General features: G+C 37.9%; 1 protein-coding gene across 2 annotated transcripts in view; it reads left to right on the plus strand.

Annotated features, from left to right (window-relative positions):
• The first annotated feature begins 309 nt into the window (after positions 1 to 309).
• LOC113510482 (uncharacterized) overlaps positions 310 to 16,595 on the plus strand; it is a 39,647-nt gene continuing 23,361 nt past the window's right edge. The window contains exons 1-9 of one of the 2 annotated variants that reach the window (XM_026893941.3): positions 310 to 470; positions 6,278 to 6,320; positions 7,395 to 7,591; positions 8,066 to 8,155; positions 8,632 to 8,754; positions 11,916 to 12,062; positions 13,666 to 13,790; positions 14,844 to 15,000; positions 15,816 to 15,910. In XM_026893941.3, the coding sequence (XP_026749742.2) occupies positions 6,290 to 6,320; positions 7,395 to 7,591; positions 8,066 to 8,155; positions 8,632 to 8,754; positions 11,916 to 12,062; positions 13,666 to 13,790; positions 14,844 to 15,000; positions 15,816 to 15,910 (965 nt within the window). In that variant the 5' untranslated portion in view covers positions 310 to 470; positions 6,278 to 6,289. Of the gene's footprint in view, positions 471 to 3,601; positions 3,693 to 6,277; positions 6,321 to 7,394; positions 7,592 to 8,065; positions 8,156 to 8,631; positions 8,755 to 11,915; positions 12,063 to 13,665; positions 13,791 to 14,843; positions 15,001 to 15,815; positions 15,911 to 16,595 lie in introns of those variants that run through there. The other variant, XM_026893948.3, reaches the window with a different exon arrangement.

Consider the following 16,595-nt stretch of genomic DNA (forward strand, 5'->3'; position numbering starts at 1 on the left):
TATATTTACATTATTACATGTATCATCTCTATATTAAGAAATAATAAAATTTCATCGTGCCCCCAATCAAACTGTTTATAATTACTCCTCTCCATCCAAAGGTTGTCTGCAAGAGATCGCTCTTAGCGATAAAGCCGCCCATTGTTGTCTCACTGTGATCATTTCTTGTAATTGTTTGTATCTATAATAAGTTTACTATTGTAATCTTATGGAGGAAACAGTAAAGAGTATCTATCTATCTATCTATCTATAACAAATTCACAAATCATTCTCGAGTTACAACACTATACATTACTGTGTAGCACGAAGACAGTTCAATTTAGTGCAATTCTTGTTTGAAACAGTCATGTGTGAGATCATTAACATGGCTCACATTATGTGAAATCAACAACACAAACGTGACAGGTGTTTTAAACAACAAAAAAAATTGTGGATTTTTTAAAACTTGTCAACTGGATTCCTTTGCCTGGGTACGTAGTTGTTTTTTTTTTTTAATGTATATATTTAATTGGTCAACTGGGCGAGTTTTGTAGTCCCCCAATACGCTTGCCAAGGGAAGCGGCAGTACAATAACCTTACATTATAATAGATAGAGGCATCGAGTCTCAAAAACAGGTCAACATTTTGTCAGCTAATAGTCAAATCAGCTGACTCTTTTTTTATCAGTGTTCTATATACTTACGCACACAATGTATCTTGTCGTATCTATATTTAATTATTTAATAAACAAAATGAGTGTTTACGCATTAAAAAGATGCAAAAATTATAAGACAAAATAAATATAGAAGTTATAAAGGAACCACTCATAACTATTTGTCACGCAAAATTGTATATAAAAGTTGACTCGCTTCTCTCGAAGCATTTGTTTGGAGACACTCTATCTATATAATGTAAGATATAAACAAATACTGTATAACTCCTCGTGTTGTAACTGTAATACCATTTTTTTTTAAATAGTAAATTTTTCTTGTCTCCACCAATTCACAATTTCTACAAACAATCAAAGGTTGCCTGGAAGAGATCCCTTTTATGTGATAAGTCCACCATTGTACTCATTCTTTTATTAAGAACTCTGTACCCTTGAATTTAAGACTTTATTTATTTATTTACCCTTTATTGCACCACATAATGTTTGTCGTTTTTCTGCCGTGAAGCAGTTGTGTTTGCATGGCTGTGTTTCGGTTTGAAGGGTGGGACGGCCCACCTGATGGAAAGTGGTAACTGTCGCCTATAGACATGAGCTATACCATGGACATAACAGAGTATACTGTTTCGCCCATGATACTCCCCATGCGTTGCCATTCCTGAGGTCTCAGGTGTTATTCCTCTGTACCCAGTAAATACACGCCATATCCCACCCTTCAAACCAAAACACAGCCATGCAAACACAACTGCTTCACGGTAAAAACACGAATGGGACAGAGATACCCAAGCAATCGACTTTTGTACAAAGTCTCCCTCTGGTAAGTGTAATATAATTTTATAGTTCTCAGAATGGCAACGTTTGAGAACTACCATGGGTGTCACAGTGTATTCTATAGGCACTTATTACTTCGCATTAAGTGGGCCGCCAATTTCACATCGTTTGCCATTCTAAGTATCACAAAAATATTGCCTTATCTAATAATATCATTGTGTTGCTGTTTTACATAATTACATTCATGGGGCGCATAAGACCCTTGGCTGTTTCTTTTTTCCCATAGGGGAATGGGAAATTTAATATAAGATAGGTATAACTTAACCACAAATATGCTTGGTTTACGTATATTAAATTCCTTGTCAAATTTTGCATTCAAAACACCTGCTTCGTCTTAAAAAATATTTACTCCTTTTAATTTGTAGGTGTACTTTTTATAAAACTCCTTCAACGTTACAATAAAAAATAAATAAAAAAAATTACTGTATACACAATGACCCTTTGCCTTCTTTCGTAATCCCCTCATCCCGGTTGGGTTTAAAAAAAAGTTCTTATTAATTTAGGCGGGAAAACATTAGGAAGAAATATGTTCGAATTTCAAATTATAAGTTATTGTTAGCTACTCTGTGATTTATTTTAATAACCGCTATTTATAATTTTTTCTCGACGATATAGAATTAAAAGGAAAAACAATTTAAAACATTCGAATGCAATTTTAACTGTTAGTGTTTCGCGCTACATTGTCTATGGTTTATAAGAGACAAGAAATAAAACAATCAGTTAAACTTTAGATTGAATTTTATCTAATACTAGCGGCCCGTCCCGGCGTCGCACGGGTGGACATTTTTAACATTTCCCTTCACTTCTCTGCTCCTATTGATCGTAGCGTAATGAAAAGTATATATATATGTATATGTATGTACTATAACCTGTATAGTATATGTACATGTGTGTACTATAACCTGCCCAGCAGTATGAAGAATAATTGTACCAAGTTTCGTTAAAACCCGTCGAGTAGTTTTTGTTTCTATAATAAACATACAGACAGACAGACAGACAAAAATTTTACTGATTGCATTTTTGGCATCAGTATCGATCACTAATCACCGCCTGATAGTTATTTTGGAAATATATTTCATGTACAGAATTGACCTCTCCACAGATTAATTATAATCTAATATTAACTAGTATATATATATATATATATATATATATATACCGTAATTATGTTTGACGTTGGTTGAAAAGATTTTCGTAGATTCAATATAATGATCGTTGAATGTATTTGAACATGGTGATCGAAAAAGGCGGGAAATTATTAAACATGGCGATATTCTAAAGAATGAAACTAAAATTAAAATACTTGACGCTGGCAGAAATGGTCGTAAAAATAATGACCGATTGTCATTGAAGAAAAGAAAAGAAAAAAGATTTAGTAAAACTCTAAGAACAAGGAATTACATAGAAGGAATGATAAAATAAAAACTGTAAATCATATGTTTACTCCTTGCTTCTTATGCAACTATAATTAGTAAAAAGAGGACGAAAGATACACCACTAGTTACTTTTTTTCTCAATTCATATTAGGCTAGTGTATAGAAAATGTTTGATATGTCAATTATTTGTCAATGACAAATTTTACATTACTAGATTATATATTGGACACAGTTTATGTAGAAAGTATGCAAGTAGGTTGTATCTGAATTTGGTAGGGTTATACGGCCGTATAACATTGTCTATACACTGGCCTGCTATGAATTGACAATTTTATCATTTCTATGTAATTCCATGTTCTTAGGTTAAACTACGACATGTTTCTAAAAACAACATTGCCTGTGTACAGAAATTCCTAAATCTTTCGACAAAATACCTCAATATAGGGGCACAATTGTGCGATATGTCAAAACGAGTAGGTTCGCGGGGGAAGGGATTGTTAGTAATGGAGACTGAGAATCCCATTGCTAGCAATATACCCAACCAGGTCGACCTCCTGGCGGTTCCCCCTGGAAACTATCATGGTTAATTCCTGATGAATTCATCACGACGGGCTAACTGGCCTGTTTTCATTCTCATCTATCACCCTTCACTGGTGCTCCGCCAGCGTATCCCGTTAGCGCGGGCGGGATCACCATAGCATTTTCACCCATGAAAAAAAAAAACGAGTGGGTAGAACAAAATAATTCTACCTCGGAAGCGGAGAGGTGACAGCCGTACGTCAATTTACAAGTGACCACCGCCGATTTCTAGTCGAAATGTCGAGATAACCAAAACCCAGGTAAATTAGCATATTTTATCCAAATTATGGCGTAAATTCCCATCTTTTATAAACCAAATGTAATCTTAGAAAAGTAATTTACCGATTTTACTTTCTTTGATTCCTTATTGACACTGGCGCGTATAGTGGAGGGGAGATAGTTATGCTACCTACCAATTTCCATTGCTAGCAATATACCTTGTCAGGACCTTCACGTGGTCCCCCCTGGAAACCATCGTATTGAATTCCAGGTGTATTTATCACGATGGGCTAACTGACCTGCCTTTTCATTCTCACCTATCATCTCTCACTAGTGGGCACCAGTGAGAGATGATGGCGGGGCCGCCAGCGTATACCGTTAGCGTAGGCGGGGTTACTATTCCATTATCATCCATTAAAAAAAGCCACGTATAGGTGTAAATTTTTTTTATTTCATTTCACCATTAAAACTAAAATAACAAACAAGCATATAAAAAATCATAGCGGTTTGTCAGAGATTTTCAAAACTTTTGCCTATTAGTACGTTTATGCGCGCTTATCTCAGAAACTGCTTGACCAATTTGAATATGGTTTTCACTGATACGTTGCGGTTTTCTCCACTTAACATTTAGTGTTTGTTTTATTTCAATCGGTTCATAAATAAAAAAGTTATATCAATCTAAAGAGTCACATATGAAATGCTATAAAATAACCGATCAGTTGAATTGGCTGAAACTTTATGAAGGTAGGTTGTTTATCATATTTTAACTCAGAATATTTTACATACTGATTAATGCGGACAACGCCGCGGGAAAAGGCTAGTAGGAATTGAAACAATTACGTACTTGCCATGTCATACAAAAATAATTAATAGTATTAAATTAAAATAGTCATGGTTATGTATGAGACAGTTACGATGTTAGAAAGCATTTTAATTTAGGCGGATTATACTTACGAGTGTCTCCTACCTTACTTCTTAGAAACAGAGACCTCAATAATTATATATATATATATATATATATATATATATATATATATATATATATATATATTATTCGTTTATATATGTAATTTTAGTATGTATGTATATCAATAATTAATAGTACCGTATTCGAGTATTCTGACACTTCCCTATGGTTGACTGGGAGAGAATGCTTTTAGCATTAAGTCCGCCATGTACACATATTTGTACTAATGAATAAATAAATAAATAGGTCTTTTATGGGCATGGCCATTAAATGTTACAATAAGATACCGAAGGATATTTTGGATCTGCCTTTTAATAAGTTTAAAACTGTTATTAAAAACACTTATTGAACAAAGCCTATTGCACACTAAACGATTACTTGAATGACAAGCGTGCACGGTGTTAGTGGATCATGCGCGGGCTGCCAACGACCATGTAATATTAGACATAGGGGAGAAGGGATTGTTAGTAATGGAGACTAAGAATCACATTGCTAGCAATATACCCAATCAGGTCGACCTCCTCGCGGTTCCCCCTGGAAACTGTCATGGTTAAGTCCTAACGAATCCATCATGATGGGCTAACTGGCCTGTTTTCATTCTCATCTATCACCCTTCACTGGTGCTCCGCCAGCGTATCCCGTTAGCGCAGGCGGGGCTACCATACCATTTTCACCCATAAAAAAAAAATAGACATAGTACATTTAAATAAATACACGTAATGACTGGAAGAAATCTCTTTTAGAGATAAATTCACTTTTGCTAACCATTTTTGCATATTTGCTAGTGATTTAAAAGAGTAACTGTTGAGTTTCTTGCGGGCTCTTCTCAACACATAACAGCTTTCCGAATATACCCTTTCAGGTCGACCTCCTCGCGGCTTCCCTAGAAATCATCATGACTGATCCATTGGTGAATTTGTCACGATGGGCCAACTGGCCTGCTTTCATCCTCACCTATCATCTCTCACTGGTGCCCCACCAGGGTATACCGATAGCGCAAACGGGGTTACCATTCCATCATCACCCATTAAAAAAACACTAAGTTGAGTGGTGATCATTTTGGTCGCATAATTTCTAATTAGGTTTTTTTTTATGAGTGAAAATAATATGGTATCCCCGCTTGCGCTAACGGGATACGCTGGCGGAGCCAGGGCCGTGCCTGACGGGCGTTCATTGCGTGCACCGCACGCAGGCGGCCGAAATTAAGAGGCGGCCAAATCGTTATTTTTTAAAACCAATATTTTTTTTCGTTCTCGATTTCGGTTAACCAAAAACTGATTTTTTTCCCGGTTTGATGCCCTGTGTATAATAATAAACATTAAAAATTAAAGTAGTTTTTTTTAATGTTATCCTGGGGGCGGCCATACAGACTGGCACGCAGGCGGCCATATACCCAGGCACGGCCCTGGGCGGAGCACCAGTGAAGGATGATTGATGAGAATGAAAACAGGCCAGTTAGCCCATCATGATGAATCCATCAGGAATTAACCATGATAGTTACCAGGGAAAACCGCGAGGAGGTCGACCTGGTTGGGTATATTGCTAGCAATGGGATTCTCGGTCTCCATTACTAACAATCCTTTCCCCCCCCCCTCTTCTAATTTAGTTAATTTTTCTTTGACTTGTTTATATTACTTATCAACTTTTTTGTTGTTGCAGGTCATTGACAAGATGTTCTTTAGAGGCGTGCTATTCTTAATAGGTAGTTATCAAAATATATAATATTGCCGTGTGTTCCCGCCATAGAATGGGCCACCACTTCCTTGCCCGTGGATGTCGTAAAAGGCGACTAAGAGAACTTAACAGTCGAGGGATGGGCAGCAGCGTCCCTCTCAAAACATCTCCAAAACTTAACTACTGTTGCTAATCCGCCTGCTAAGCGTGGCAACTACTGGCGAAACCTTCCAAGAGGAAGGCTTCAGCAGTGCACAGTTAATGGCTGAAATGCTTCAATTATCAATTCTGACAATTTTTTTATGAAAAATATACTTTTTTTTGGACCACAATCTTTAATTATTATTCATTCAAATTAATTTAATTTGAAACATTTTTACAACAGACATTTTTAATGAATCCACGACCTACTTTGGAATGCAATATCAGCTGAGATGAATTTAGATTTTTAAAAATTATTCATTACTGTTTCATTAAATATACATTTATATATTTACATTATTATACGTATGCTATATATGTTTTTTTATACAACTTAGATTGGCAAACAAGCTGACGGTCCACCTGATGGAAAGTGGTAACCGTCGCCTATAGACATGAGCAGTAGCATGGACATAACAGAATATACTGTTTCGCCCAGACTCAGGTGTTTTTTTTTATTGGATAAAAATGGAGTGGTAAGTAAAAGCAGGCGGGGCCTGCGCTAATGGGATACGCTGGCGGAGCACCAGTGAAGGGTGATCGATGAGGATGAATACAGGCCAGTTGGGTCATCATGATGAATTCATCAGGAATTAATCATGATAGTTTCCAGGTAGAACCGCAAGGAGGTCGACCTGGTTGGATATATTGCTAGCAATGGGATTCTTAGTCTCCATTACTAACAATCCCTTTTCCCCCCAGGACTCAGGTGTTATGCCTCTATACCTTGTAATTTCATTGCCATATGCTACCCTTTAAACCGTAACAAAGGCGAAAATCAGAGGATAATGCCTAAAAAGCTTATTATATTTATATATCTTTTTTTTTTTTTGTTTTAAACAGACTTTGTTGTGATACCCAAATAATTTTCTTGAATAGAAAATTTCTTTCCTTATTTCAGGACTAGTTTCCACCACAGCCAGCCCCTCAGGTCTCCAATTGCTCTTTCCCGAGCATAAGCAATACATCTACTTGGTGAAGACGACAGTGTCTACTGGTATCGCCGAGCGCACCACCTACTGGACGTTAGATGGAAGATTAACTGTCACAGTTGCAAACAACTTCACCAGGGCCAGGCTTCAGTTGGAGAATTTAAAGGTACTAAATATGTATACCCCACGAACACTCGGGTTTTGGAGTAAGCGACAGGGAGTCGAGGTTTTCAAAAGAGAAAGACGACAAAAAATAAATGACGTCTTCAAAAATAGCTGTGATTTGAAATTGACCAGAAGAATTCACCAGAGGGAGACTTTGTACAAAAGTCGTTTTCTTGACCACTTCTGTCCCATTCGTGTTTCAACCGTGAAGCAGTTGTGTTTGCATGGCTATGTTTCGGTTTGAAGGGTGGGATATGGCGTAAATTTACTGAGTACAGAGGAATAACACCCGAGTCCTCAGGAATGGCAACGCACGGGGGGTATCGTGGGCGAAACAGTATACTCTGTTATGTCCATGGTACTGCTCATGTCTATAGGCGACGGTTACCACTTTCCATCAGGTGGGCCGTCAGCTTGTTTGCCATTCTAAGTTGTATAGAAAAAAAATTGAATTATACTGAATATAACATTCCAGGCCTCGTCGTTCAGCAAGAACGAGCATTCCTCTGGACAATCAGAAGAGTCAGAGAAATATTTGACTCAGCCCTGGGAAGTCGACTATAATGTAAGTACATACTTAAATTTAAACTCAGTACTAATTGCAGTTATAGTACCAATTATTTATTTTACCAGGCCGAGAGGAAACCGGAACCAATATTATAGTTTTTTTTTTCAATGGATGATAAATAGATAGACACTCTCTATTGTTTCCTCCATAAGATTACAATAGTAAACTTATTATAGATACAAACAATTACAAGAAATGATCGCATATATATATATATATACACTAAATAGATCAAGGTAAATCACCCGTAGTAAAGATAAAAGAGACAGGTAATGAGATTTTACCTGCCTCTTGAACGAGGCAAGAGATTGTGCTGATCTATATCAAAGAGGTAAGGAGTTTCAGAAACGGATAGTTTGGATGAAGAAAGAATAAGAATAAGAATAGAATTTACAAGATATTTTTTCATTCTTCTTTTTTTATTTCTTTAATAATTTTTTGCAATAACATTTTTGTACTCTTTTTGTCCGCAGGACAACGGTTTCGTCGAATCGATATACGTTGGTTCGGAACCTGTTTGGGCCACAAATGTGAAGAGGGCGCTGTCCTTGAATTTTCAAATAAATAAAAAAACTGGTACTTACGTGGTTGACGAGGTAAGGTCGTTATGTAATTATATTTAATTCTCAACTCAGATCCTCAGATCTTTATTAGATCAACCACTGACTCTCCACTGCAGAAAACAGGCCTCTCCCTTGGGGGGGGGGGGGGGGGTTACCAGTAGTTGTTACGTTCGGGAGGTGGTTTGGTAACCGTACTTAGACTTTAGTTATGTTTTAAGAAGAACGCTGCTATTCATCCCTCGATCGTTAAGTTTCCTTAGTCGCCTCTTACAGTACCAGAGGGAGACTGTACAAAAGTCGTTTTCTTGAGCACCTCTGTCCCATTCGTGTTTCTACCGTGAAGCAGTTGTGTTTGCATGGCTGTGTTTCGGTTTGAAGGGTGCGAGATGGCAGTGAATTACAGAGTACAGAGGAATAACACCCGAGTCCTCAGGAATGGCAACGCATGGGGGGTATCACGGGCGAAACAGTATACTCTGTTATGTCCATGGTACTGCTCCTGTCTATAGGCGACGGTTACCACTTTGGGCCGTCAGCTTGTTTGCCACTCTAAGTTGCATAAAAAAAATCCACGGGAAAGGAAGGAGTGGCCTGATACAAGCATCGAATTGGAAACGTAATCCAGCATTCAGAGAGTAGATTATGTGAGAGTTGCAGCTGAATACCTACCTTGTTAGGAGTAGATCTACATGGAAAGATGACCAGCGTGAAAGTAATAGCACTTGTATTGAATACAATAGATTTAGTTCTTAGTCCAAGTAACTTGACAGTTTATTTATAATAAACATAACACATACTTATTACATGAAACACTATTTCGCACTATTATATTAAAATGTTATTTTATTTGTACAGTTTTTTTTATACAATAGTCAATTTATAGAACATTATGACAAATATATTAAAGTTACCAGCCAATAATATTTTTCTTTTTGTATTTTCAAATTTCACTAAAGAGTTTATTAATACCTAGTTTGCACCTTAACACTTCCCCTTATTAATTAAACTCTCATCGGCTGCAGTCCAAGCTTTTAGCCTGGCTTTGATGAGTCTTGGCTTCGGCGTTGGGCGCGACATCTGTTGTGGCTATTAGACCTTCGTCTACATATAGGCAAATAAGTATCTTCTTGCTGTCGATCTTCTTTACAAAAAAAATAACAGCAATTGCTTTCACTTTGTCTGAGGGAGACTTTGTACAAAAGTCGTTTTCTTGAGCACCTCTGTCCCATTCGTGTTTCTACTGTGAAGCAGTTGTGTTTGCGCAGCTGTGTTTCAGTTTGAAGGGTGGGACATGGCGTGAATTTACACGGTACAAAGGAATAACATCTGAGCCCTCAGGAATGGCAACGCATGGGGGGTATCATTCTACCCACTTAGTATACTTATGCATGTCCAATTGAGTGGTAGCTTACATAAACTCGAGACGTTGTTTTCTTTTAGAGAATTTATTTCAACTTTCATGGCTTTAAACCACTCATTGTGATCTTCTCTAATTGAAACTTCTTTATAAGTTTCTCGATTGTTTGTGGCATTTAGTAGACAAACAAAGTTTTCAAGTTTTTTTGGACGTTTTATAGTGCTCCTGTCTCTAAAATTATATCTTGATACCGGAGTATCTTGAGCATCTACAAACTCTTCAGGTTCTTTTACATGAACATGACCTTCCATGGCAGCATCAACAAATTGATCATTTATTAATGTTTCTTCTATATCTGCATTAACTAATGCATCATTTGTTAACCTTTCTCCCTCTAGAGCATGTTCAGGTTAGTTTTTGTATTCAATATCTACTGATTCATTTTTTTTTTTTTATACAACTTAGCATGGCAAACAAGCTGACGGCCCACCTGATGGAAAGTGGTAACCGTTGCCTATACTCATGAGCAGTACCATGGACATAACAGAGTATACTGTTTCGCCCATGATACCCCTCATGCGTCGCCATTCTTAAGGACTCAGGTGTTATTCCTCTGTACTCAGTAAATTCACGCCATATTCCGTCCTTCAAACCGAAACACAGCCATGCAAACACAACTGCTTCACGGTTGAAACACGAATGGGACAGTGATATCCAAGCAATCGACTTTTGTACAAAGTCTCCCTCCCTATTAGACTCTCTGTTGGCTGATTATTTTTATCTTATTGGTTATCAACTCCCTCTATTTGTTTATCGCCCTCTGCATCTCTTGTGGCTGTATGTCTTAAATTATTCAGATTCCAAATTCAGATACAACCTGCTTGCATACTCTCTACATAAACTGTGCCAAATATATAATATAGTAATTTAAAATTTGACATTGACAAATAATTGACATATTAAACATTTTCTATACACTAGCCTGATATGAATTGAGAAAAGTAGCGACTGATGGTGTATCTCACTCACCAGAGGGAGACTTTGTACAAAAGTCGATTGCTTGGGTACCTCTGTCCCATTCGTGTTTCAACCGTGAAGCAGTTGTATTTGCATGGCTGTGTTTCGGTTTGAAGGGTGGGATATGGCGTGAATTTACTGGGTACAGAGGAATAACACCTGAGTCCTCAGGAATGGCAACACATGGGGAGTATCATGGGCAAAACAGTATACTCTGATATGTTCATGGTACTGCTCATGTCTATAGGCGACGGTTATCACTTTCCATCAGGTGGACTGTCAGCTTGTTTGCCATTCTAAATTGTATAAAAAAAAATCTTTGGTCCTCTTTTTACTAATTGTATTTGCATAAGAAGAAAGAAGGCAACCATATGATGTACAGTTTTTATCATATCATTCATATCACAATATGCGGGATACCATGAGTATCACAGTGATCATCTGCTGTTTATGGCGTGAAACATTGTGCATACATATAAGCGAAAGTTACTATTCATCCATTAAAAAAACCACATGATGGAATCGTTTTAATGGATGGCAGTGGGATGGCAGCCCCGCTTACTTTAACGGTATATGCTGGCGGGGCACCAGTGAGGGCTGGTAAGTGAGAATAAATACAGGCCAGTTAGTCTATCATGATGAATTCATAGGAATTAACTATTATATTTTCTGGGGGGAGGGACTGTCTGAAAGTCGATCTAGTTGGGTAAATTGCCAGCAATAGGATTCTTAGTCTCCATTTCTAACATTACCTTTCCTCCCCTCCATCCGGTAATTTGCCATTCGGAATATTATAAAAAACCCATCAAAATACTTCCAGCCATGTCTTCACCATAGCTGCACATCAGTTTACACGGTCAGCGGGAACAGAATAGAGAAGTACACTAACCAGAAGATCACGTCCTCGGAAACTGAATTCCTCTGGAGCTCCGTACCAACCGTGACCCAGTTCATCGGACGAAGTTATGTAAGTACTGGACATTTTTTACTTCGTCTTCCTTCTCCTTCTTCTCGGCGGTCGTATTTCTTCTTCGAGGGCTCAAAATAATCAAGGATTAAATATAAGAGAAAAGGCAAAGCTGTTACTGTATACTTTTCAAAGGGTTTTAAAAAAAAAGAGATGCCCAAATTTTTAGTTTATTACTCCATAAATCCATTATTTGTAAACCGATTTGAAAAATTATTTTTCATATATGAAAAGATATCATCATCGTCATCATTTCAGTCGTTATCCGTCCACTGCTGGACATAAATCTCCCCCATAGACTGCCATAACGGTCCTGAGCCACCTGCATCCGCTGACTCCCTGCAATGCATTTCAAGTCGTCATGAAAGGATATACATTTATATAATTTATTTTTTATCCTGGACATTTTTACATTTTAAAAAGTGGCTGCACACGCGACTGAAGCTTAAGAATGGAGTAAATTCTCCCGTTTTCCCAACATTTCCCTTCACTGCTCTGCTCCTATTGATCGTAGCGTGATGAAAAGTATACTATAACCTGCCCAGGAGTATGAAGAATAATTGTACCAAGTTTCGTTAAAATCCGTCGAGTAGTTTTTGTTTCTATAACAAACATACAGACAGACAGACGAAAATTTTACTGATTGCATTTTTGGCATCAGTATCAATCACTAATCACCCGCTGATAGTTATTTTGGACATGTACAGAATTGACCTCTCTACAGACTTATTATAAGTATACATACATACATAACTGTTTCTACCAAGATAGAAGTATTTTTTTTCTGTGAACAAAAATCTTACATTATTTAAACCAAAAAAGACAGAGCTGTAGGTATTCCGTTACCATGTTTGCAAACAAATCATCATCATCATATCAGCCGTCAACTGTCCACTGCTGGACATAGGCCTTCCCCATAAAGGGGCGATTTGCCAGTAATGACACGCTTGGTAGGCGGATAAGCAATCGCAGATAGACTTTTGGTGATGTTTAAGGTGGAACACTACTGCCTATTCCTCGACCGATAAGTTCCCTTAGTTGCCTCTTACGACACCCACGGGAAAAGAAGGGATGGCCTATTCTATGCCAGAACCTCGCGACAACTGCCTATCTATACATATAATAAAACTGTAGAAGTCTAATGTCTGTACATAAATATTGCTAAAAACCGAATCAGGGGGATGTTAGAAGTTAAATAGAACACATCCAGATTTTTTTCAAATTGTACGGGCTAATCTCCGAAACTGTTGTACCGATTTAAATGAAATTTTGCACGGCGATATCTTACATCCCAGGTCAACGTTTTAGATACTTTTGATCACGGAAAATTAAAGAGTTCCCGTGGGATAGTTAAAAAACTATAGTTACTTATACAACTTAGTACACAATCTACTTGAGTAACATCATTGTGACCTAAAACAAAGAGTGAGAACGACACGTCATTCGTTAATTTTGGTCCAGTATTCCCAGACATATTTAATAGATAGGTACATACATGGATACATACTAAACAGGAATAATAAATACCACGCGGACAAAGTCGCAGGCATCAATTATTTTATAATATTAGTAAAGATTTATATAACTTTACTCTATTTCGTAGCCGGAATCCATGTCGACGGCTGAAAGAGTGTACGAAGTGGACGATGCGAAGGGACTCATCAGCTTGGACTTGAAGGGAACTCTGCAATATAAGTTGAACAACCACATCTTGAATGTCATTTCCGAGTAAGAAGCTTTATAAACTTTTTTATACAACTTAGAATGGCAAACGAGCTGACGGACCACCTGATGGAAAGTGGTAACCGTCGCCTATAGACATGAGCAGTACCATGGACATAACAGAGTATACTGTTTCGTCCATGATACCTCACATGCGTTGCCATTCCTGAGGATTCAGGTGTTATTCCTCTGTTCCCTGTAAATTCACTGCCATATCCCAACCTTCAAACGGAAACACAGCCATGCAAACACAACTGCTTCACGGTAGATACACGAATAGGACAGAAGTGCTCAAGCAAACGATGTTTGGTCTCCCTTTGGTTACCATTTTCCATCAGGTGAGCCGTCAGCTTGTTTGTCATTCGTAGTTGCATAAAAAATGTATAGATAATAAGTAAGCCCACTTGATGGAAAATAGTAATCCTCGTCTATAAATCTTCCCGGTGCATGATGTCATATCTCAGTGCCCTGTAATTTCGTTACCATATCCCATTCTTCAAATTGAGACAAATTCAAGGAAAGCTATTTTCCAGCAGAAACATGATTTTGACAAAAGGGAGTAGAATACTTTGTATAAGACTTTATTGAAGAATTTGTTATTTACAACACAGCGGGCAAACGAGCATGCGGCTCACCTGATGGTAAGTGACTACCGCCGCCCATGATCACCCACAACACCAACGGCATTGCGGGTGTGCTGCCGGCCTTTTAAAAAGGAATATGCTCTTTTCTTGAAGGTAAGGTTGTCGTATCGGTTCGGAAATACTGCTGCTGGAATTTGATTCCAAAGAGTGGTTGTGCGTGAAAGAAAGTGTTTTGAAAAAAGCACGGTGGAGGATCGCCACTCGTCCAGATGGTTGGGATGAAATTTTAGTTTATGGCCGGTTGTACGATGGGGAAATCAGCAGCAGGTATCAATCCGAACAATTCCTCAGAGCACTCCCCATGATAAATTCGGTAGGAGACGCACAGAAATGCGACATCTCTACGCCATTTTTACAAAGTCTCCCTCTATATCTAATAGTAATTTTACACTAAATATCTCGCATATCTTTCCAGACTTTTCCTCTATTATGAGACATACAGGCCCATACAGGACACAAAAGAATTGGGCCTGAACAAAACAACAATAATATATAAGACCAGTGACTTCAGTTATCCATCAAATGGTATAAGGAATGTCAGTCAAGATCAATTGAAGAACCGGACTTTGGAGGTAAGTACGGACTACTATTGCCTAGGAGGGGAGAAGGACTTGGTCTTTAAAAGAAGCGTATAAGTGTTCTCAGACATATCACATATAGCTTTGCTCAGATCCTGGGGTGAAGAACGGACAATTCAGGGGTGAACACAACCTACCTTTGTCCTCATAAAATACGCCTACAGATTTATAAGTTCCTATACATTAACAGGACATAAACTTATAAATCTTTGAGTATTAGCTTATTAAGAGGCGACATAGGTTTACCAGAAGGAAACCATACAAAAATCATGCGTATAAGTATTTCTGTCCTATCTGTGTTTCTGGCGTGAAGCAGTTGTGTGTGCATGGCTATGTTTCAGTTTGAAGAATGGAATATGGCAGTTAAATTACATCGTAGTCCTGGGGGGAATGGATTGTTAGCAATGCTGATTACCAGTGACAATACTAGCAATATACTCTGTCAGGTTGAACTCCACATGGTCTCCCCTGAAAACTATCGTGCTGAATTCTATGTGTATTAATCACGATGGGCTAACTGACCTGCCTTTTCATTCTCACCTATCATCCCTCACTGGTGCCCCGCCAGCGTAAACCGTTAACGCAGGCGGGTTACCATTCCATTATCATCTATTAAAAAATCACAGGTTTTGAAAATGGCGACGCATGAAAAGTTCTATAGGTACCATAATGTACTTTTTATCTCCATGGTGCTGTTCATATCTATAGGCGACGGTTACTGCTATCCGTCAGGTGGAAGATCAGCTGTTTGCCTGAATTTTTGCTACTGATTTTTGGTTCCTTTCCATTCACATATTTGTTGTTTTTAGATTCTTCTCAAAATTGCTACAAAAGGCATAGACACCGACAATGTGGTCAGAAATGCATCACTTATCCACAACTTGGACCTTTCCAACCTTCTGAAGTGAGTTAGACTTCTCCATGTTTTAAGATTTCCTTTGAAGTAAATGATTACGTGAACATTCCAATTTGCACAGCGAGTTATTGAGATAGCTACGCTTGGAATTTCGCTGCGTAATATAATCCGAAATGAGGCTGTCCGTAGAAAAACTAAAGTGATCAATATAGTCCGAAGGGTAAGTAAAAAACAAGTGACAAGGGACCGATCGTATAGCCCTTAGAACGGACAACCAATAGAAAAAAAAAATTAAGTACTAGATTACATTCAAATAATATTTATTCAAATAGGATTTTCTTGTTTACACAAGCAATTTTAAATGGTCATTTTTTACGAATGCAGGATTCGGAAAGTTGTTACCTGTTGGGAAGAGCCCGCGAGAAACTCAACAGTTACTCTTTCAAATCTCTGTTGACATTATGTGTATTTATTTAAATGTACCATGTCTAAAATTACATGGTCGTTAAAAGCATGATGTTAGTTGTTCAAGCGTGAGGATGTAACATTGTACAGCAAACGATCTCCTCGAAGCTGTAAAGTTTTTTTTATGCAATTTAGATTGACAATCTAACGGTTCACCTAATAGAAGACAGAAGACGGTAGTCGTCGTCTATGGGGGAAAGGGATTGCTAGAAATGAAGATCTATTAGCTCTATTGCTAGCAATATACCCAATCAGGTCGATCTCCACG

Source organism: Galleria mellonella, unplaced genomic scaffold (assembly GCF_026898425.1).
Source record: "Galleria mellonella isolate WM207_F2 unplaced genomic scaffold, CSIRO_AGI_GalMel_v1 utg778, whole genome shotgun sequence".
Taxonomy (NCBI): domain Eukaryota; kingdom Metazoa; phylum Arthropoda; class Insecta; order Lepidoptera; family Pyralidae; genus Galleria; species Galleria mellonella.